General features: G+C 57.7%; 1 protein-coding gene across 1 annotated transcript in view; it reads right to left on the bottom strand.

Moving 5' to 3' along the window:
• NCOR2 (nuclear receptor corepressor 2) overlaps positions 1–22,860 on the bottom strand; it is a 240,411-nt gene that overhangs the window by 149,692 nt on the left and 67,859 nt on the right. The window contains 3 exon segments of the mRNA XM_030938910.1: positions 6,360–6,537; positions 9,138–9,265; positions 17,917–18,133. Coding sequence (XP_030794770.1) covers positions 6,360–6,537; positions 9,138–9,265; positions 17,917–18,021 — 411 coding nt within the window. The 5' untranslated portion in view covers positions 18,022–18,133.

The following is a 22,860-nucleotide window of genomic DNA, read 5'->3' as shown; positions in this document are numbered from 1 at the left end:
TGAAGAAGGATGTGTTTGCTTCCCCTTGCACCGTGACTGTAAGCTTCCTGAGGCCTCTCCAGCCATGCAGAACTGTGAGTCAATTACACCTCTTTCTATTCTAAGTTATCCAGTCTTGGGTATGGCCTTATTAGCAGTGTAAGAACAGACTAATACAGGGAGTGACTGATTAATGAGTATGGGGGTCTCCTTCTGGGGTATGAGAATGTTTTAGAACTAGACAGGTGACAGCTGCACAACACAACACTGTAAATGTCCTACAAGCCAATGAGCTCTTCACTTTAATGTGGTTACTTTTTTGTGAACCGCCCCTCAATTGAAAAAGAAGAGGCAAACCCAGATTGCCAAGAGTGCTTCCCCTGGTGCTGGGTTTCCCAGGGTGGGGGCTGAGGGAGCCTGGCGGTCAGGCCTGCAGGCGCACTCCCGATGACTGTCCACCTTCCCACCCACCCAAACCCGTGGGGAGCAAAACAAACTAATACACCCCACACAAGTTGCCAGGGAGCAGTGGGTACCTTCTACTCATAAGATGCCCCTGCTGTAAAACTTCAAGCTAGTGTGAAAGAGAAAAGTTTACAGCATAAGTGAAGACACAGAGGCAGAAAAGCCCCTCAGCTCCCCTGTGCCAGCTCCAGGAAAAAGCAGGGCCCAGCTTCACGCACTCCTAGTACACCCCCTACTCCAGCCACAATGACAGGTTCTGGGACAGGCACGGGCCCACTCATGGTGAGGAGAAAAAGCAGTTTGGGGCTAGAAGTGTGGAGAGAAGGAGGGAGAGTTCTCTCTTTTTGCTCGCCTTGAACCTGGGAGAAGGAAGGCCTGGAGTCACCAGCTTCCTTCCTGCTAACACACCAAGACCCTGTGAAAGATGGCAGAGCCAAGGGATGAAAAGAGACAGGGTCCTGAGGACATCATGTCACCTAGATAGAGCTGTACCTGAAGCTAACCAATGCTGGACTTCAGTTATGTGAGCCAAAATTCATGTTTAAATTTGATAGGGGCCGTCTGTCCCCCTTAGGAATATTCAGAGATAGTACTATTTGTGACAATTCTAAAGTCCCCAAAACAAAGTTCGGTGAATTCCCAAGGAAGTCTCTGATGCCAGAGAACTCCAGAAGCTGAAGAGCAGAGAAGCATCAGAAAACAGGAACACAGTGGGGCAGAGGAGGCACACACAGAAAAAATCCCATCAAATTGCTGCCTCAGGCGCCCAGCTGAATTCCACACAGCAGATGCAGAAAACCTCTGAACGCGCTCTCCCAGGCATCTTCCCTTGCTCAGACTTTCCAAATCTCTTCACAGCCTGGAGCAATTACTGTGGCTAGGCTGGCCAGGCCCCAGCACCAAGTCCGTCACACCCCCACCTTGTGGTCTAAGCAGAGAGGAGAGACAGACACAGAGACGAAGACAAACACACAGATCGAGAAACAAAAATGGACATAAAGACAGAGAGAAACAGAGACAGAAAGACAGAGACATGGTGACAGAGAGACACAAAGAGAAAGAGAGATAGAGGGACACAAAGAGAAAGCGATGGAGAGGCAGAGACACAAACAGAGACAGACACAGAGACTAAGAGATCCCAGGGGGCACACCGCAGGCAGAGGGATTCCTGACAAGAAGAGGGAAAGCCACGCAGGCAGAAAGAACCACAGAGCAATGGTAAGGGACGGAGAGACCCTCTGGAACCCATAGGCCAGAGGGCGCGGACGTGCTGGAGAGTGGCGCAGGCAGCAGACTCACCCCTCGGGCCTGCTCTCTGCAGAGACAGAACTCACACCTATGGGACAACAGCCCATGCAGGGGTTGGTCACCCTCCAAGGCTGGGCCCTGAACTGCCTGCACACAAACACATGCACACACACGTACACACGCACACACATGCACACACACGCACACATGCACACACACACACATGCACACGCACGCACGCACACACGCACAAACACGCACGCACACACACATGCGCACATGCACACGCGCACATGCACACACATATACACACGCAAACACACGCACACGCGCATACACAGGCACACACACGCACATGCATGCACACAAAGACGCACACACACGCACACACAAACACACACCCACACACGCGCAATGCACACACACGCAAACACACGCACACACGCGCAATGTACACACACGCAAACACACGCACACATGCGCACACACGCACACACATACAAACGTGCACCCACACACACGCACATGCACACACACGCACACACACATGCATGCAAACACGTACACGCACATACACAGGCACACAGGCGCGCGCACACACATGCACGCACAAACACCCGCACACACGCGCGCACGGACACAAACACACACATGTACACGCGCACACACACACACACCCTCGCCTGCTATCCATCCAGGCTCGACTTCAGGGGAGTTGTTCAAATGGAAACACCTCTCCCAGGCGGCTGAGCTAAAATTCTCTCCTGCCTCCTATAGCAACAACAACAAAAAGAGGGGAAAGCAGATTCCAGTGCTAATGGGGGATGCCAGGTAGAGGGAGGAGGGCACCCCACCAGGGAGACCAGAGGGGACCCAGAGCAGCGGGTCAACCTGGAGGCAGGCGTGGGGTGCATTCCCAGATGCCTGGGCCTGAATCCCATTCCCCTGCGTCCAGCTCGCTCAGCCTGGGGCCATCTACAAAAGGGACATCATAGACCCAGCCTCCTCGGGCTGGGAAGAGAGCAGGGTATGACACTGGTTGGGCATGGCTTGGCACCTGGCAGGCAGTCGGCGCTCACTTAATGGCACCCGTCGTCACTGTCAGCATTCTTACCACTGTGTGAATGCCTCCTGCGCGCCAGCCTCCTGATAAAGGAGGTGCCTCACCCTATGAGTCCACCATTCAATCCCATCCGGCCGCATCAGGCAGAGAAGGGGACCCTGCAGGCCTGAGTGGCCACTTCCCTCCCCGGGGCTGGCTCCCCATCCCCACCGCCCACCCCGACTCCTGCTGCAGGAGGAGGATCGCCTTTGCCCTGAGGCTGCTAAGGAGCTTATGGTGCCCCAGGGCTGTGCAGGGCAGGGCGGGGCCTGTGCAGGCTGGGCACCAGGCTGCAACAAGGATGAGGACGCCACCTGGCCACAGTCTCCACCCCGGCCTGGGCAGTCAGACACAGTTGGGCGGCTGAGTGACCCTGGGGGACAGAAGCCTCTGGGGACACTGCCTGCGATTCCCCCACCAGCCCTGCCGTCGGCATCCTCTGTGGAAGCTGGAGAGAGAACAAGCCTCCAGCCTGGTATGTCCTGAGCTTTACTGAAACCACAGCAAACTCCCACAGCAGCAAACCACAGGTGCTTAATCTGTGCACATCCTCACCACCGCAACCGTCTAGGTTCCACTTTCTGTTTCAAAGAGGAGTGAAAACAAAGGGCTGTCTAGGGCACTGGAGGCGTGGCAGGCCTCAGGCTGGACACACATGTGGGAGGTGTCGCTCTCCAGCCAAGAAATGGCCACAGGCCAAGAACCCCCAGGCACCCTTGTCCGGCTGTGAGTTGTGAGTTCTTGCCAGGGCTGACTAGGCTCACAGCACCCTGGACTCCAGGCGAGTGGGAGAAGCAGGGGGAGCAGATGGGGGTAGGGGGTGGGGAAGCAAGGGGATGGTTGTGGGGGTAGGTGAGTGGATGGGGGAGGGGCAAGGCCACTGGTGGGAGATGATGGCAGGCAGAACCAATGGGTGAGGGGGTGGCTGGGAGGTGAGGGGGAGGGACAAGTAATGAAGGCAAGGACAGATGGCCGCAGGCAGACAGGCTGGGTGGCGCTGGGTGGCGACTGGGAGTACTCTGTGGTAGGGAGGGAGCCCCAGGGGATGAGCAGGGAGAGATGGCAGGAGCCCAGGAAGCAGGGGGTGAAGGGGAGTGAGCAGGACAGGGGGGCTGTTTGGGTGGAAAGAAAGGGAGGGAGGAAGAAGGAGGGAGGGAGGTGTAGGAGAGAAGGAAGGGGAGGAGGGGCAGGAAGGATGTGCTGGAAGGGTTGGGCCTCAGAGCAGGGATGCTGGCTGGGGTCCCCAATGGGGTAGTGCCCGAGAGAGAGGAACTGGCATCCACACCAGTCCCAAGCCCAGACCCAAGTGCAGGGGTCCCGAGCCCCGGGCCACAGAGATCCCCTTCAAGGTTGGCAGGGACCCCGTGGCTGAATCTCACACCCCGGGAGGATGTGGTGGGGCTGCAGCCTCAGCCATGAGCGGCCTCAGGAGTCCCCACGGGACTGGCCACAGGTCTCCCCTGCCGTGCAGGCCCTGGAGGGCAGCCAGGACTGGAAGGAACAAGGAAAGAGGAATGTGCCTGGGGGAGGGCGCTCCTGCCGAGGACACAGCCGGTGCAAAGGTCCCCAGATGGGAACATGCCTGTCGTGTTTGAGGAACTCCAGGGTGGCTTGGGAGGCTGTACTGAGTGGTTGAGAGGACTGGTGCAGGGAGATGAGGTCTGGGAGGTGATGGTGCTGGATCATGCCGGATCTGCAGCCCATGGCAAGGATTTTGGCTTTTTACTGCTTGAGACAGGAGCCACGGATGGTTTGGAGCACAGGAGGGACACACAGGGGGACGTAGGCGTCTGCCTTTATAAGAGCCCTCTGGCTGCTGCTTAGAGGATACACTGAAGGAGGCAGAGGGAAGCAGGAGCAGGGAGACCCAGAAGGAGGCTACTGCAAAGTTCCCAGAGAGCAACGACGAGCTCAGGCCGGGGGTGGTCTCAGGCGTGGGCAGAAGGCTGGAATTGGGATATTTTAGAGCAGAGAATGGACTGGAAGTACGCAGGAGAGCAGGGAGGTGGCCAGGGTGGAGTCCCTGAGTGCCAACAAGGACACAGCTGCATCCACCGGGGGAGGTTCCTGAGCAGGCTCTCAGGCGCATGTGGTCTGTTGGCTAGCAGTTCATTAATTGACCTTCACTTTCCCACGACAACTTGGTGAGGCAGGGGTTGCCCCAGTGGCAGGGAGGCCAAGCCAACCAACAACGACACAGACACCCCAGCTCCTCCCTCCCCTGGCCCCAGAGGAAGCCCTGTGGGTACCTGGCAGGTGTGCAGGTGTCGCAGCCACAGCCACTCAGAGCAGGAGGGGAAGCCCTGCCATCCCAGCCCCAGGACGGCCCCACCACCACCTGCCAGCCCAAGCCCACCCCAGGGATATCCCAGGGTCCACGCGGGTATCCTCTCTCCCCAAGAGAAGGCCGAGTCTGGCCCAGGTGGCCTGGCCCTGCAGCCAGACCACCACCCATGCCGGCTCATGGGTGCCAAGTAGTCCCCACGCATGGGGCCCACAGCCGAGCCCTCCACCCAGATGACAAGGTGACACCCTGCACACAAGGTCCCAGATCAGTGAGGAAGAAACGGGGCTCAGAGAGGTGCAAAGGTTACACAGCTGTGGAGGTGGGGGTGGTGGAAATCACACTGGGTCACCTGAGAGCAGACGGACGGAGGGCCCTGGGATAGGTGAGCGCCCAGGTGAGGCCTGGGGCCACCTGCAATGCCAGGCAGCCTCCCCATGGAGATGAGATGAGCCTAAAGTTGTCTGGCTCCCCCTGCCCAAACTGCATCCACCATCCCTCAGGCCTGGGTGGCTGCAGACTCAACCCAAGCCAGCCCGGTGCCACATGGTGCCCCAAGGAGCGGCTGGACTGGGCAGTGGAAGGAGGCTTTGTCACTCTAGGTGTCCAGACCATGTCCTAACCAAGCACCGCCCCTTTAGTGCTGAGCCAACTCTGTCCCAGGTCACTTCGGGGGACTCTGGAGTCTCACCTCCCTGCCCCTTAAGAATCCAGAAGCCCCAGGCGCCTGGCAGAGCCCTGAGCTGTCCACCTCAGAGGCCTGCGTTCAGGGCCCAGGGGCTACCTGCTGTGCAGGGCTCAAGGCAGGGGTCACTAAGCCCTCTGTTCCAAGCAATCATGGAACCAAACAACCCGCCCTCGAGGAAGCTCTCAGAATGTTCTGAAAGCTGGCCACCGACCACAGGACCGTCCTGACCCCCACCAGATGGCAGCTCTCTGCTTCACGGCACCCCAGACCCTCCCCTCCCAGCTTTCCCCTCCCTCACGCCAGCTGCCTCATGACCACAAGCCTGTTCCTGTCCCAGGGCCTTTGCACTTGCTGCTCCGCCCACCTGGAACACCTTCCTTCCCCACTTCTTCCCACACTCTGGCACCTCCAGAGAGCCCCAGCACCTGCCCTCCTCCTGCCACCCAGCTCCGTGCACCCGGTGCTTGGCCCACCTCCAAGCCTTTGCCCGAGCTGCCCCCTCCCTGTACACCTACCCGCCACCTCCCACCCAACCCAACCAGCAGCAGAACCTCAAGGGGCAGACAAGCGCCCAGCTGGGGGCCCAGGTTTACCTTGGTGAGGTCTTCGGATCCTGCAGGCTGGCCAGCGGCCAGCAGGGGTGACGGTCGCAGCAGGGGATCAGGCAGCAGCTCTAGCCGAGGGCGCTTGCTTTCAATGAACTCCATCTCCGACTTCCCCAGCTCGGGCAGGTACGAGTGGGACTCTGGCCGCAGGTGGAGCTCCTGGGACCTGCGGGAGGAAGAGCATCGGCGTCACACAGGAGATTGCAGCTGAGAACTCCCGAGGCCCCGACTGCCCTCTGCGCCGCGCACCTACTGCGTGCTGTGCTCTGTATGATCCTGCGAGGAAGGTGCTCACAGGAGCCCACCTCCCACGGTCCCACTGCGGGGCAGGACTCCAATGCAGCGCTGCCTTCCTTCAGGTCCACATTCACCAAAGACGTTTACAGGGAGGGAGTGCGCTACAGTGGCACTGGAACGCCCCAGAGTGACTGCCCCTCCCTCGCCACTTGGGGTGGTCCAGTGGACCAGCCCACCGTCCCCACCTGGGGCTGGTTACAAATGCAGAATCTCCAGTACTACCTGAAGCCTACCGAGTCAGACTCCGCATTTTAACGAGATTGCCTGGTGGTTCACAGACACAGTTCATTCAGGAAACACTGTGAGCCTAACGCAGATAACAGCACCCGTGATGCCATTTCCCTCTCACCCACGCAGGGCAGACATCGCTGGCCGATCGCAGAACTCCTGCTGCTGAACCTGGCCTAACCATCTTCTCAACTCAGCCCAGCAGCCCAGTACAGAGACCGGAGCTGCCCAGCATCCCCAGCGACTGGCTCTCCTGAATGCTCCTCCACAGTGTGCCTAGAGAGGGCATGGCCTTGCCTAATTAAGCACACCCCACAGAGCTGGGACTCCTGGCCTCCACCCCTCAGGCTCCAGCAATCACCCACCAGAAAGAGCCTGAACGTGGCCCTTGCTGAAATGCTTTTCCCAGAGGCTGAGCAGGGAATCCTCAGCCGTTCCCCTCCTGCACAAGCCCTGTCTGGCCTGGCCCTCGCTGTCCCCCGACTGCACTCCTGCCCCAGGGCCTTTGCATCTGCTGGTCTCTGCCTGGAGCATTGAGACCTCAGGCCCTCCACCTGAGCTCCCCTCCCCTTCACATCTTGGTGCAGATGGCGCCTCCTGGCCCGGGCCAGACCACACCACACCCGCCTGTCTGCTCTCTCTCCACTGCCCTCCCCACGTGCTTGGTGGCCACAGGTGTTTCCTGGCCACCTCCCTCACCCTAGAATGAACGGAGGGTGGTCTTGTTCATGGCTGTCCCCAGGTACTGGCACACAGTAGGCGTTCAATCAGTGCTGTAGACTGACTAAACTCTGCCCACTGTAGCATAGGCTGGTGCCATGTTGCTGGCCCCACCCAGTGGGGCGAGGTAACCACCCCTCTAGGCTCACCTCCCTGGAGGGCCCTCAAGTCCTGGTCCCTCCAAAGGTGGGCCCCAAGACATCCCCCTCTTCAAGGCCCAGAACCTAGGGTTTCACCATTACACGGTGCTTGGCAGGAAGCGCATGGTGTTTTCACTTAAACATGACAGCAGCACTGCAGTGGCTCGAATAACGTCCTCCCAAAATCCATGGCCACTGGAACCTCAAAATAAGACCTTCTTTGGACCTAGAGTCATTGCAGACGGAATTAAGCTAACAGGAGGCCATCCTGGATTAGGATGACTGGGGTCCTTGTAACACGACAAGAGAACACAGAGACAGACGAGGAAATGGCCACGTGAGGCAGAGGCAGAGGCAGAGATTGGAGCGACGCAGCCACAGACGAGGAATGCCTGTAGCCCCCAGAAGTTGGAGGAGACAGAAAAGCGTCCTCCCCCCAAGCCTTCCAAGGGGGCGCGGTCCTGCGGACGCCCTGACTTCAGATCCCAGGAATGCACTGATGTGGCTTGAAGCTACCCAGTTTGTGGCACGTTGTGATGGCAGCCCCAGGAAACCAATCCAGGCACAGAAGGCACACTGCCTCGGCCTCCCCTCTTCCTCCCACTTGAGTTCACCAGTCCCGCCTGCTCTGGGGCCCTGGGACACCTCCATGGTATCATGAAGGGTTGGGGCCTGGTGCCTCGACTTCTAGTCCTGGCTGAGTAAACAAGGGCCCATCCCTCAAACTCGCAGCCTCAGCTTCTCCATCTGAGAAATAGGCACAATTCCCCACACTTCGGCCGTCTCTAGCAGAAGCTCCTGGAGAAGGTGGGAGAAAGAACACGGCCTGACAATCCCAAATAAATGTATGGAGAGCTGGCTGTGGCCCAGCCCTGGCCCTCCCCTTGCTGTAGTCCCCCCAGCTCCCCATCCCACCTCCCTCCCATGCCCCCACCTCACCTGTTCATTCCCCTCCCACCTGGATCAAGGAAAGTAAGGCTGGCCCGGCACAGGCACACACCAGGGGGCGTCCTCTGCCAGCTGGAGAAGAAGGAGGAATGGGAGGGGAGGGCAGGGGCCCCAGGGGCACCAGGTGCGGACTCGAATCTTCCCACAGCAGCCCAGCCCTGCTGCAGCCCAGCTTGGAGGTCCCCACTGCTGCCCAAACCCACAGAGACCACTGAAGTTCCACGCTGGAAGTCTGAGGGCCATGTGGCTCTTCCCTGCTCGTCCTCATCCTCACCCCAAGTCACGGCCACACCTGGTCAAGGGTGAACACATGGCCCGACACCCCCTCATTTCACAGGACCCTGTGTGCTCCTACTCCACCATGGGCCTCTGCTTCTCCATCTGAGAAGGGGCTCCCACGCCCTGGACAAGGAGGCAGCAACTCTCTCCTCACCGTTCATTCCCGGGCTGGAACTCGGACAGCAGGGAGGGCCTCCGCCGCTGGGGCTGGATGATGGAGCCAGGTGACAGGTGGGAGGCATAGTCGCGGGAGTGGTGCTGGTACTCCAGGAGCCCGACGTCCTGCAGGAGAGGACAGAGGAGCAGTGAGCGCAGGCGGGCACGGGCACGGTGGGGCACGGCAGGCAAGGCCGTGGACTCCCTGCTTAGGCTCGCTCCTGCCCTAGGCAGATAAGCCCAAGTCCTGCAGGGAACTTCAGGGACCATCTGGCCAGAGGCTACCCCTGGGGCGGAACGCCAAGGAGAAGAAGGAACACTGACGGCTGAATGGCCCTGGGCTGCGTCCTTCCCACACAGCCTCCCACAGTCCCACGATCACGCCCACCTTCCAGGTGAGACCACCAAGTCTGGGAGGGCTGATGGGGCTGTCTGAGGCCAGAGGCTAGTACAGGCCTGGAACCATCCTAACCACAGTGTCTGTCTGCCAGCCACGTTGGCGCTGATTGCGGGAAGACAGAGTAGAGGAAGCTGTCTTCACTTTTCTACCCTCCCACCCCATCCTACCCCTGCCAGGCAATGGGTCCCTCCAGCCTGAGGAGCTGCAGCTTGGAAATGCGGGCCTGGGAAGACAGGACTGAAGGTGCATACGGAGCAGCATTACTTGTAAAAACAGAAATGCATTTGCAGCAACAACTGGGAAAAGGCCCAACCTAGATGCCCAGCTGTTGGCAGGGTGGGTAAGTGATGCCCACGTGAGGGAACGAGGCTCAGGCCTCACTCGCCAGGAGAAGGATGGATGGTGGCAAGTGATGGCGACAAACAGCCGATGGCCAGCGAGGCCCAAAGACGAGGTTTCAGAACGAAGCGCCCCTGACCCCAAGCCTGCCCTGCAAAAGAGAAACTCCCGCAGGTAAGGCTCGTATCACAGCCAGAAGGGTAAGCCTTAGGCAAACCCTCCTCCTTTAATAACACGCTGCCGGTCCATTGACAAAGACTCTCCTTGCCCATACCTGAGTCAAGCTCCTCTAACCCATCCTCTCGCCACAGGGCCTCGACCTCGACCTTGGCCTTGCAGGGCTCTGCCCAGCTGCAGGAATCCTGGTAAGTCAGTCTAGAGGAACCCCCCACCCTCAAGCGCTCCTCTTAGTAATTTTCCATCCACTGACCCCTCCCTCCGCCCTGCGGCTAGGCTATGAGGCCCCAGCTGCCTTGGCCGAATTTGGAGCTGAGCCCGGTCTCTCTCCCTTATTGTGACAGTCTGGACACTGACAGCACAATTGTCCTGTATAGTCTTCCTGCTTAACAAGTATACAAATACTTTTTTCTTTAACACATTATCCATTATCATAGGGGAGAAAACTCAATATCAACAAATTAAATGTATACCGATTGCCAAGTACACCCAGATTTGAGAAACATTAAACTGTGTTTAAAAAAAAAAAAAAAAAAAAAAAGACAGTAACAAGTCTCTCAAACTAAACAAGGCAGGCTTCACTTATGCACCAAACCTAATAGATTAGTTCTGTCTGCCTGGAACACTCAGTTATGCTGTTTGCGGTAATCAGTTAGTGATGTCTGACATAGGCGAGGCTTCAGAGAGAGGGATTGCAGGTGACTTCATTTCTTCTTGGCACCTTTCTTTAATTTTCCTGATTTTCCATAAAAATCTAGTCATTCTTTTGTTGTCTGGCTTTTTCAACAAGGCAGTTATTTTTGCAAAGAGAATCAGACACAATGCCAGGTAGATGCGTAGATAACGTATCTGTTGCAGACCCAACAAAATCAGCACGTAAGAGCCCGGGAGCCCAGAGGCCAGGAAGGATGAGCAAGTGGAACCCATGGGGACCCTGGCAGCCTCAGAAGCTGGAAAAGTTGGGGAAAGGACCTCCCTGGACAGTCCAATGTAGATACCAAAAGCTGCAAGGCCTCCAACAGAAGGTATGTCTTTGGCCCTGTTATTTGAACCCTCTGGGCCTCAGTTTCTCCTCTTTGAAATGGGTGCCCAGCCCAGATTAAAGGAGGCCGGCACCTCCTATACTCATCTTCTTCACCTCTCTGAGGGATTCCCCCAAGGCTGAGAGCAGCCTCCAGAAGGCAGAAAAGGCACGAGCCTCCTCCTACATCCTGCAGTGTCTAGCACAAGACTCCAGGTGCTCTCAGTGGGAGGAGAAGGGAGAAGACGGGGCTGGAGGGAGGGAGTGGAGGAGGCCACTGGGCTGACGATGACGCAGCTGCCAGGCCAAGACCTTGCCACACACACAGAGGTGTGAGAAGAAAGCAGCAGGCCTCGCAGTCTGCCAGGAGGATCCTCTCCGCCCAGCTCTCCCGTACCAAGGCCAAGTGGGCAGAGAGGCAGGGCAGATGGTCCAGTCCCTCGGAAGAGGGCCTTGGCCAGATAGTGCTCATAGCAGCCAACCACGGTGGAGGCGGCCCAAAGCGGGGGCTGGGGAGGCTTCTGCATGAACCCTTTGGCCTTAGTTTCCCAATTTAGGAGATCCTCCCAGGAGCATCTTGGGGGCCGTTTCTGCCCAAAATCTGTGGGCATTTTGTTACTGGACCCTAAACCCTGGGAGAGACTCGCTCCACACTGGGCCCCACCACGAGGCTCGAAGCAGGTCACCAGGGTTGAGCCCAGGGACTCCCCCGACAAGAGTGCCTGGAGGCTCTAGGGGAAGGCAAGAATCAGGGAGGCCCCACCAGAGAAACTGACCCAAGGTGGGGCCCAAGGGGTCCCATGAGCTGGAATACGCCCAGGCTGGAAACCACCTCACCATGTCTCCGAGCAGAAGAGCTCCCCACGTGACAACATTAATCATAAAAAACAACAATAATACCCCACAGTAATAAATTGCCTGTGCGCACCTGCAGCTAAATGCTTGAAATATATTAATTTCATCCCTACAGCAGCCCTGTGAGGTGGATATTACAAGAAGCCCAACATAAAGAACAGAAAACAGAGGCAGCGAGAGGGTAAGTGGCTTGTCCACGCCACACAGCAAGAAGGGGGTACGTTCTGAGATGCAAGGCAAAGGCTGAGCTGGCTTTCTGAGGAGGGACAAGAGGGGACGGTCCCAGGCTCTTAACCCGTCCCGGTAGGACAGCAGCAAATCTGACTTGGAGAGAGGGAGACTGACCCAGCTGCTCAGAAAGGGAGGCAGGAAAACCCGTTCAGGTGATGCCCCCTGGCCTCAGAGGGCTTCTCCCTGACCATGGCACCTCTGAAGCTTGAAATCAGGGCCACCAATAAATTACACCCTTAAAACTCCTGGGGAAGGTGAGAGGCCACCAGAAAAAGCTGTTCACCCAGGAGGGAATCCCAGCCGGTGCCTTCTTGGCTGGGTCCCAAGGGTGGGGAGGAGTGGCTGGGGGCAAAGAAAGAGGAGAAAGGGGCTAGATTCACAGGAAATGTTTGAGCATGGGCTGGGAGAAGTTCCTTTGCGGGAAAGGAGTGCCCCTCTCTGGCCCCTGGATAAGGCTCTCTCTGGCCCCTGGATAGGGCTCCTTACTCCAGAAGATGTCAAGGGAATGCCTGGGACTGCACACTGAAAGCAAAGGAAGAATTCAGCCCGTTCCTAGACCCTGGATTCATGGGAAAGCAAAGGAAGAATTCAGCCCGTTCCTAGATCCTGGATTCATGGGAAAGCAAAGGAAGAATTCAGCCCGTTCCTAGACCCTGGCTGCATTCATGGGTCTCATGGTCTTGATGGTGGCTGCAGTCAAGAGAGCTCCCAACTTAGGACCTTTGCACATGCTGTTCCTGCTACCTGGAACATTTCTCAGCCAGATTCCCACATGCCTGGCCCTCTCCCATCCTCCAGGTTCAGCTCCAAAAGCAGCTTCTCAGTGAGGCTCCTCCCCAACCCTCTAATTAAATCTGGGCTCCCCCAACCTCAGCCCTTCCCCTCGTCTCCTTCCCAACTTGCCATTCCCCACAAGGAGGTCAGCTCCCTGAGACAGGGATGCTTACCTGTTCTGTTCACAGCTGCACTGCAAGGGCCTGGAAGAGGATGGGCCCAAGATACCCGATAAGTATTTGCCGGATGGATGGATGGATGGATGGATGGATGGATGGATGGATCTCCCAGCATGGGAGCTCCCAATGAATGAATGAACGAATGAATGAATGAATGAATGAATGAATGAATGAATGAATGAATCTCCCCCAGCATGGGAGCTCCCACCAGCCTCTCTTTTGAGGGCCAAATCATCCCTCCATAGCCTCTTAAAAGCCATCACCAAGCAGCAGGAACTGAGCTGCAAGAGGGGCCATGAAGCTAATGGAGGACCCCCCAGGGCACTCAGGACACTGCAAAGCCTCCCACAGTCTAGCCTCTCCCAGTGATCCCCACGTGCCCACCTGTCCCAGCCTGGCCCAGGCAGTCTCCAGGGTCTGGGAGCCTTGGCCCAGGGCAGTACTACTCCACCAAAGGTCTGCAACATTGCCGACCGCAACAAGGTGGGCACAGAACATGACAGCATGCAGACCCTGGGGTCGGCGCAACCCTGGCATCCAAGGGCACAACCAACTCTGACCCTGCCGGACCAGGCCTGCATCTGTGCAATGGGACCCCGTATCGATTTGTGACAAACTGGAAATGAAACAGACCGGTCCTTCCTATAGGGAGTCTGATAAGCGCTAATCTAGGCCAAGAGTCAGCACACTAGGGCGCAAGGCCAAGGCAGGCCTGGCCAGCGGCGTCCAGTGTCACAGGCGCAGGCCACGCCCACTCCCTTACGCCCTGGTTGAGCTGCTTTCACATGGTACTGGCCGAGAAGGGCAGCTGCATGGCCTGCAAAGCCTGAAATATTTACAGAGAAGGTGTGCTCACTCCTGCCCTAGGGGCAAAGCCCAGAGTGTACCCTTGGGGCAAGACAGAAAAGGCTACTAAAGGCGATGTTGTAAGAATAGCATCGTCATCATTACCTTATTGATTATATCAAATGTCTGCTTACTCTGTCCAGACCCTGTGCGAAGGGCTCTGCACCTATCAACTAACTGGATCCTCACAATCTTAAAACTATCCTTGCTCAACTGATGGGGAAACTGAGGCACGGGACAGTAAGGCCACTTGTCCCCGGTTTCACAGCTAGGACATCACTAGGGCAGGACGTGGCTCCAGAACCGGTGCTATGAACCAGTCACTGCGGCATAGAGAGGTTAAGTAACTTGCCCAAGGCCACACAGCAGAAAAGGGTCACTCTGGCATTCAGACTCTGGGTCCCTGCTTTTAACTGCATTCATTTAGCCCAAGGTCTGGAGGAGCTCAGGAGCGCTCGGGGTCCCAGAGGACTTGAAGAAGAAGGCAGAATGGAATTGGGCCACAGAAAGCCCGAAAGGAGGCCGGGAGAGGAGGATGCGTTGATCTCCGGGAAAACAAAAGCTGCAAGCGTTTTGTTACTGGACCCTCAACCTTGGAGACCCTCGCTTCCCGAGGACCCTCAGGCAGAGACATAGGGTCCTGCTAACTGTCACGGAGAGAAGTTGGAGCCCTGAGGATGGAGAGAATGGGGCATGGAGGGATGTGGCAGATGGGAAGCGGGAGGGCAGGGATGATGCATATAGAAGCCTGGAGCATGGCTGAGGCTGAGTCAGGGAACCTGGGGGCTTTCCATGGTCTCAGGGTCCAGGCCTCTGTCTGCACCCCCTAAGTGAAGCCTCCCATTTGCGCTGGGAATCACTCACCAGCAGCCCGCAGATGACGCCAGGGCAGAGCACGGGCAGAGGCAGCGGCTTACACGGCCCGCACCATTCCACCGCTGGCTCGGCATCCAGGGTCCTGTGGTTCCCCAGGGGGAAGAGGCCCTGCCTGGGTCTCCCCTGCCACCCCTCCAGGAGGAAAGAGATGACTACCCCGCGCTTGCTGCACACGGACATTACCACCGATGCGCAGACCCACCAGGACACCGGTACTGCAGGTGGGGAAACTGAGGCCGTTCCACATGGCTGTGGGCGGGCCAATGCCACTCAGCAAGCTGGACACGGAGAGGGATTCGAAGCCACACTGAGGTCTCACAGGCTCCAGGGAAGGCCTGCCATCAAAGTAGCCCCGTGCCCAAAGCACCAGGAAGAGGACTCTCCAGACAGGAGGGGCTGTCCCAGAAGGCAGGCCTGTCGGGAGTATGTGTGGGGGTGACCTGAATCTGGGAGGGTCACTGAGGCATCTCGTGGATCCCAGCACAATGGCCTCAGCTACTGTACAAGGAACCAGGACAGCCACGTTCCCGCCACCGACCGTCCCCTTACCCGGGGGATCTGTCTTTCTGTGGCTTGATGAGGAGCTCAGGAAGAGGGTGGTATCTTTTGAACTGGTCTCACCCGTTAAAAGGACAGGAAGGGTCTGGGGGCTGAGGGGCTGCCAGGGAGGAGCCTCCAGATCACAGCCCCCAGCTCACCTCCAACCCACAGCAAGAAAGTGGCTCCATGCTGCAATATGCCCAGGGTAGCAGGGCCCTTCTGAGAGTGCCCAGAACCCTTCCTCCTGCCCTTCAAGAGGCAAGCAGGGTTCCCTGGATGGGCAGCCCTACCGTGAGGCAGGAGGGTCTGATGTGGGGCGGCTCCCCCAGGGAGGAGCACACACAGGTGGGCCCTGCTGCCCCCACACAAGGACAGGAATGTTCTCACCTGTGGCTGCCAGGCTGGGCCCCGCTCACTCCCTGGCCTCAGCCTCTTGCCTGGAGGGGGTGGTGAGCGCTTGGCCCTGTCCACCCATATCCTGCGTCACTGACAGCCCAGCAGGAGAAGAATGGGAGGTGTCTAGGGTCAGCCAGTGACCCCGAGGGCCCAGTTGGGGCAAAGAGCAGGAGAGGTGGGAGGGCAGAGGCTACAGCAGCCTGAGGACTCCCCAAGGCTAGGAGCGGGGTGGGTGGGGGCGGTGGAGAAGAGTGGGAACCTCCACAGGACAGGACAAGAAACCAGAAGCCAGTGGGCCTGCCAGTGCCCCTCCCCTCGGGGCAGGCAGGTTCCCCTCTGGGCAGCAGCAGGAACAGCAACAAGACCAAGGAATGGCAGCGGCAAACGGACAGAGCGGGCTGGCCCTGAGCCAGGCGCCATCTTAAGAACATTCAACATATCCCCTTTACCCCTCATGAGAATCTAGGAGATGGGTACTCTCAGTACCCCTGCTTTATGGGTGACAAAACTGAGGCTCAGAGAGGTTACGCAACTCGTCCAGTTTCCTACCCTGTGAAATGTTTTCCCATTGACAAAACACAGAGCATGATAGTCATCCCACTCCGGGGTGATCAGGGGAAGGCACACAACCACATACACTCGGAGCTTTGAACAACATTTGACCCATAGTAGGTGCTCAGCTAACAAGAGCTCTTCTTTCTGTTGGTGGTGGTGACAGATAAAGACAATGATGACAAAATATGAAATCGTTTCCTACCGAGAGTCTATTCCTTAGCCCTGGGCACACGGTAGGTGCTCAATAAATAAAGGCATGGGGGAGTGGGGGGACACAGAGGCTTGGAGCCCCGATGCTGTGGCAGCCTCCCCACTTAGGGCAATTGCACCTGAGGCCTGTGATTGAACCTCTTGGGCCTCGGTCTCCTCATCTGCAAAGCGGGATGACAGCACGAGCTGCTCTTTCACGGGGCCGCTGGGGAGAATGCAATGACTCTACCCAGGGAAATGCCATCCTAAGAGGGATCCACAATGCACCCACTGACGAAAGCTGGCTCTCCAAAGCGTCCCAGGGGCCCAAACCTACAGGAGGCCACTGTGTCAGGGACTCCCCCAGGCAGGGCCAGTGAGCTCATATGCAAAACCTTCTCGCTTACTGATGGAAAAGTCCTCCCACACAGCTTCCTTTCTGGTTCTCACAAGAGGGGACCACACCAGACAGGCAGGACAGACACATGCACACACACGCACACATGTACCCCCACGGTGGCCAGCAGAGTCAGCTTCCACTCCAGCTGTGACCTCCAGGCCTCACATCCATCACTCAGCAGCCAGGAGGTCACAAGGGGGAGGTCCACAACTCTGAAAGCCGCTTGGCAAACACCCAGAGACATGGTATATAGCGGGTACCTCGTAAATGCCAACCAAGGCCCATTGTCCTAGCCACACCACGCAGTGAGAGAAGAGGCAGGAAATGGGGCCCCCGCTGGGAGGTGGGGCGGGGTGGGATGCGGCTTAGGAGACCCAACCAGGGCACACACGTGGGCAGGCACCGAGGCCCACCTGCTCCCAGGACAGGCCATCTGCCCCAGCCACAGGGCGGGCTCCCCGAAGACACAGCCAGCACCCTGGACCCTCGTGTCGGGGAGGCAGAAACGCAACCTGTGCGGGGCCTCCTCATCTCAGAGCCTCAAGCCTCACCAAGGCGAATACACACGGGACGGGAGGACAGCAAGGAAGGGGAGCTGTGACCTATTAGGCCCCCTTGGCCCCCAGAAGTCACCCCAATCCTACCCAATCCTGCAGCAGCGGGGGAGCAGAGGTAAGGCTGGGCTGCAGGACAGTGAACACAGCAGGAGCTCCACATTCACGTGCCAATCCCACTGCCAGTCAAGAGAGGGCAGAGCCCCAGCTCAGCCTGGCCCCAGCCTCCATCTTCCCAGCTTTAAAATGGGAGCAAAGAGATTTTACCAGATATTCTAGAAAAGGCTTCAGACACCAGGAGTCTCTGTGGAGGCCTGCCCTCTGCCCTGGGAGGCTCAGAGCCGTGCGAGCCTGGCTCCCAGGAGAAAAGAAGGGGTGAAGACTCAGTGGAATGGAAAAAGGGTCTCAAAGGTAGCCCCAGGCACACACATGTGCACCCCCTTACCGTGTGTGTCCGGGCGATCTGCACTGGGTAGGAAAGGCTGTGGGGCGGGTAGCGGGTTTCAGTGGCCCTCCACGTCTGTGCCACAGGCTGTGTGGATCCCGACATGGTGGTAGGGGTCGGGGTGGCTCCCAGGCCCCGATAAGCTTTCTCTTAATTGCCACCAAGGATTAAAAGCCAGTCCTCGTCATCAGCTCACGGGCCACCCCGTCACTGGCACCTGCGAGAAAACAAGAAAAGAAAAACAAGATCAGCCACGGGGCAGGCGGCTCCTCTGCACGTGCATTCCCGAGTCGCTCCTGTGGTCCCATGAGGACATGCAGGCACCCAAGGGCCTGCCTGGATCCTCCTTCATCCACTGCCACACTCACCTGCTCTCCGGCAGCACCAGGAGACAGGCATAGCGTTCAAGGTCCCTCCGAGCCATGCAAGCCACACAAGGGACCAGAGGCCTCCCCGCCACCCAGGCCCTCACCACCACTCAGATGGCTCCCAGCCCCGCTCAGCCCACCCAACCTCACTCCATGGCCCCCTGGGTTTCTGAGTCACGGGGCAGAGTTCCCAGAAAGCACCTGTCCCAGGAGGGGCAGCCAGCAGGGACAGCACACACCGCTGAACCCGGCAGCAGGGGCCAGGGCCAGCTCAGGCGGGCCACAGGCCACAGCATGATCCAGGCAAGAGGCTGCACAGCATGATCCTGTGCAGGAGGCTGATACCATGACATGGGGCAAGACTGATATGAGGTTAGCCAGACGCAAGCTGGGAGGTGGGATTAGGACACAGAGGGCTACACCAGGAAGAACCAAGGGCAGAATGACAGTCAGTCAGGCCCTGCAGCCTAGGGATAGGTACCCCAAACGGCTCCTGGGGCAGATACCGGCGCCTTCCATGGGAGAGGATCTACTCATGGCCATGCCAGAGGAGTAACACAAAGCAGGCTGGCAGCTTCACAGATGGAAAAACAGCCCCACAGAGAAGACACGGCCCAGCCAGGGAGCCACGGCGGCCCCTACTCCGAATCTGCCTTTGCCAGGAAACCCCTAAGCCCCCCCACCCCCAACAAGGCTTCTCCCCTTCCTCTGCCAGTCACAGCTCCACGCCACCTGCTGGGCTTACAACAGGGTCCCATCCCAGACCGAGGCCCCCTCCACACTCTCCCTGAACCAGCCCCTCAGAAAAGGTGTGTCCATGGGGTCCTGCCTCATGCAAATCCCTCTCCAGCACTGCACACCCCCTGCCCCAGAGCTGAGGGAAATGCACCCTGGCACAGGGACCCAGCGCCTGGATGTGGGCCTCCACGGCGGAGGACTGAGGCCGCATTATACAAGGTTAGGAGTCAGGAGGGGAAACAGTATACCCAGCCCCGCAATTTCATCAGAACACCCCCTCCCCAGCCTGAAGAGAGTGACCGTCCTCCAAGCAGGCACGCCCTGGAGGCCTCATGTGGAGGGCACTGGGAGGAAGGTTAAGGTTGGGGGCGCCGACTGCCTCCCAGGCCCCTCCCCATCTCTCACTAGTGTAGACTTGACCCTTTCCCCTCCCCAGGCTCCAGGGATGGTCATGTGACCCGGTCCTGGCCAATCAGAGTCCTAGACGCTCCTGGGCCAGCGACTGACTCAGGGATGAGCCTATGACCCAACAGGAGTCAATGAGAATCTGCCTCGAGACTTTTGATCCTGGAATCAGGAGAAAGGTGCTCTCTGCCGGGGATCCAAGCTGGGAATGAAAGCCTGGAGCTCTGGGGGCCACCATGCAGCAGGAGCCTGCCTGAGACCCACACCCACGGGCAGGAAGGCAGGGCGAAAGGGCAGGTTGTGTCCGATGGTGGCCGGAGGCAGGTCGAAGTCGGCTCACTTCATTAGGGGAGCCAGGCCGCTCCTTCTGCGCGTTTTGTCTTTGGCAGCCCAAGCTGGGTTTCTGTCACGTTCCACCAAGAGTTTGGGCTCACACAGGGAAAGCAGGAGTGGCAGAGGAGGCGACCCTTCAGCTGGCTGCTGTTCATCCTTCAAACACAGAAAAGCCAAGGAATTCCAGAGCCAAGACTGACACATCTACCACCACCTCAGTCCTGCCTGCGTGGGCTTTCCCAGCCCCGAGACAAGATGTACGGCGCAATTCCCGTGAACATGGGAACACGTCCCGCTCCACCATCGCTAAGCTGCGTGGCCTTGGGTAAGTCACTTGCCCTCTCTGAACCTCCAAACACGCAGTGTTCCCTAAACATCAGATATTCATGTGCCACTTTTGCGTAGGGACTTTGGTATAGAGATTACCCAGGCCGCAGCCATCTAGCCCCAGGGCCTGTCGCTTTCATTTAGTTAGGCATCATTTAAAGAGAAGCATATTATCAGCATAGATATACGGAAACCAGTACTATTTGGAATAAATAGGAAGGCATCGGAATCACAAATGCACTACTGAAGACATCTGTGCATATTCCGACTGCCTAAGTCCTCCTGCGAGGACCCCAGGAAAGGCCAGGTGGCGGAGAGGAGGCACTCAGCAGCGCCCAGCACACAGTAAGTGCTCAGCAAACCAGAACTCCCAGTACTACTGTCACCAGGACTGTCAATGATACAGCTGCAGCCCAGTCACCAGTGACGCTATGATGGGGAGGCAAGGCACAGCTAGCCCTGCCCGGCCCCAAGAGCAATGAGACATCCTTTCTGCAGCCGGAAACAAGAGTCTGGCCCTGGGAGAGAGGACAGCTGTGGCCACTGAGACCCAGCCCTGTTCTAAAATTATTCTTGCTAGAGTTCGGCTCAAAGTCTGCAGACCCTGGTCATCTCATGCAGCAAAGTAAATTCTATTCCCTTCTCTCTAGGTGTTAAACAGCTCCCGGTCTCTCGGAGGAGATGAGGCCATCACTCCTGCGGGGTGCTGTTCCCGAGGTCTGCCCCTCTTCCAAGGGCACCACGGGCAACTTCCAAATTGCTATTGGATTTTGAGTTGCACAAGGTGGCCGAGAGGTCTCATTTACTACAGCTTTGCTTTCCTCCTTTGCCCAGTGAGATGCTGCCTGGGGGTGACAGGCCCCTGACACACACCACGGTGCACACGGGCACCAGAGACCAGGGAGGGTGACACCTTCCTAAAGCACCCCGTGGCTGGCTGGCTTTCCAGTGCCTGGGATTTACATAGTGCCCGCCCTGGAGCATGGGGTTGGAACCTCAGCCCCTCACCTACCAAGGGGTGCCCCCACCAGCCCCTCGCCCAGCGTCCTCACATGCCAGTGGGGCTGAACAGGGAACGACTCCAGTAACCTCGTGCCACCCTCACTCACCATGAGCTTAGGAAACCCAGTTTCCAACCCCTCCCGACCTGAGCCACGTTTCCTGCCAACTTGAAAAAAAACAAATGTTAGGGAAACGGTTTGGCAGCTCCTCAAAAATTTAAACATAGAATAACCATATGACCCACCAATTCCATTCCCAGGCATCCACCCAAAAGAACTGGAAACAGGGACTCAAACAAAACATGGTATGCACGTTCATGGCAACAGAATTCACAGTAGCCAAAAGGCAGACCCAGCAAAGATTCCAGTCCATCCGTACGATGGAGTATTACTCAGCCATAAAGAGGAACGAAGGACGACTGAGTGCTACACCATGCGTAACCAGAAAATGTTATGCTGAACCAAAGAGGCCAGACACAAAAGGCCATGTATTGCATGACTCCATGTATATGAAATGTCCAGAACAGGCACATCCACTGAGGCAGAAAGGAGACTGGTGGCTACCAGGAGGGCAGGGTGAGGCAGGAATGGGGCCTATTAACGGGTACAGGATTTTATAGGGCAGTGATGCAAAAGTTTTGAAACTTGATAGAGGAGGCAGGTGCACAGCACTGCAAATAGGGAAAAAAATAAGCTTTGACTTTTCATCAGCAGGTTTGGAAGTGAATGCCAAAAAAAATGATGACATCGTTTCCTCAAAGATGGGAGCAGGAGAGGATGAGGAAGCCTCTCCAGGGTCTCCAGGATCTGGTCCTGGCCAAAGGAGGTTCTGAGGATGGATCCGGGCTGAAGTGGGAATTCAGACACAAATGCCCCACGTCGCCGCTGGGTCTGGCTGTGGTGGGGTCAGAAAGGGTGGGCAGCATTCATTTATTTACAGACACTCTGGGGTCTCTGCTGAGCCCCAGGCTAGCTCTGGGGACTTCATGTGAACCCGGCAGGGTCCGGGGGATATGAGGAAGAAGAATTTCCAGAGGGTGAAGGAGAGGGGACGGAGAGCACTCCAGCAGGAGGTGCCACTGAGCAAGAGCAGGGAGGTGAGCGCCAGCAGTCGGGGGTGAGCACAGGCCCAGGGGTGAGCACAGGTGCAGGGTGGGGGGTGAGCGCAGGCCCAGGGATGAGCCAGGGCCTGGGGGTGAGCACAGGTGCCATTTATGTTTGAGAAATTCACTGAGTGAATATGGGGGGAGGTGGGGACAGAGTCACTCAGGGCCCCATGGGCCCAGGTAAGGATGGATTTTGTTCTCAGGGTAGTGGGGAGCTACAGAAGGTGGTTGAGGGGGAGAGTAAAGGGTCAGAGTGTTTTACGAGCAGGCACTGTGGGGAGCAAGAGTGGATCAGGGAGACCTGGGGAGGCTCCAGCAAATGTCCAAGAGAGGGGACACTGGGGGATCAGGGAAACAGCGACAGAGAAGGGGAAATGGGCAGGTGAGTGAAAAGTCAGAAGGGAGGCTGACTCTGTAGGCTGTGAATACAGCAGGAGTGCTGCTCTATAGGCCCACTGCGAGGACCCTGTGCCTGTGGCATACCGAGAGGTACCTGGGGACAGCAGGTGTTCAACCATGCAGAGTCAGCAGGATCGGACCTCCGAGGAGAACAAGACGGTGCCTGGGTGAGGTTAAGGGACTTGCAGATCTCAGGTGGCCGGGATACCCAACGGGGACATCAAGGGCCCAAGCACGCCTCTGCACATCCAAGCCACCAAGCACAGC

This window comes from Rhinopithecus roxellana, chromosome 10 (genome assembly GCF_007565055.1).
Source record: "Rhinopithecus roxellana isolate Shanxi Qingling chromosome 10, ASM756505v1, whole genome shotgun sequence".
Lineage (NCBI taxonomy): Eukaryota > Metazoa > Chordata > Mammalia > Primates > Cercopithecidae > Rhinopithecus > Rhinopithecus roxellana.
The sequence above is the reverse complement of the archived record's forward strand: the minus strand, read 5'-3'. Positions and strand labels throughout refer to the sequence as shown.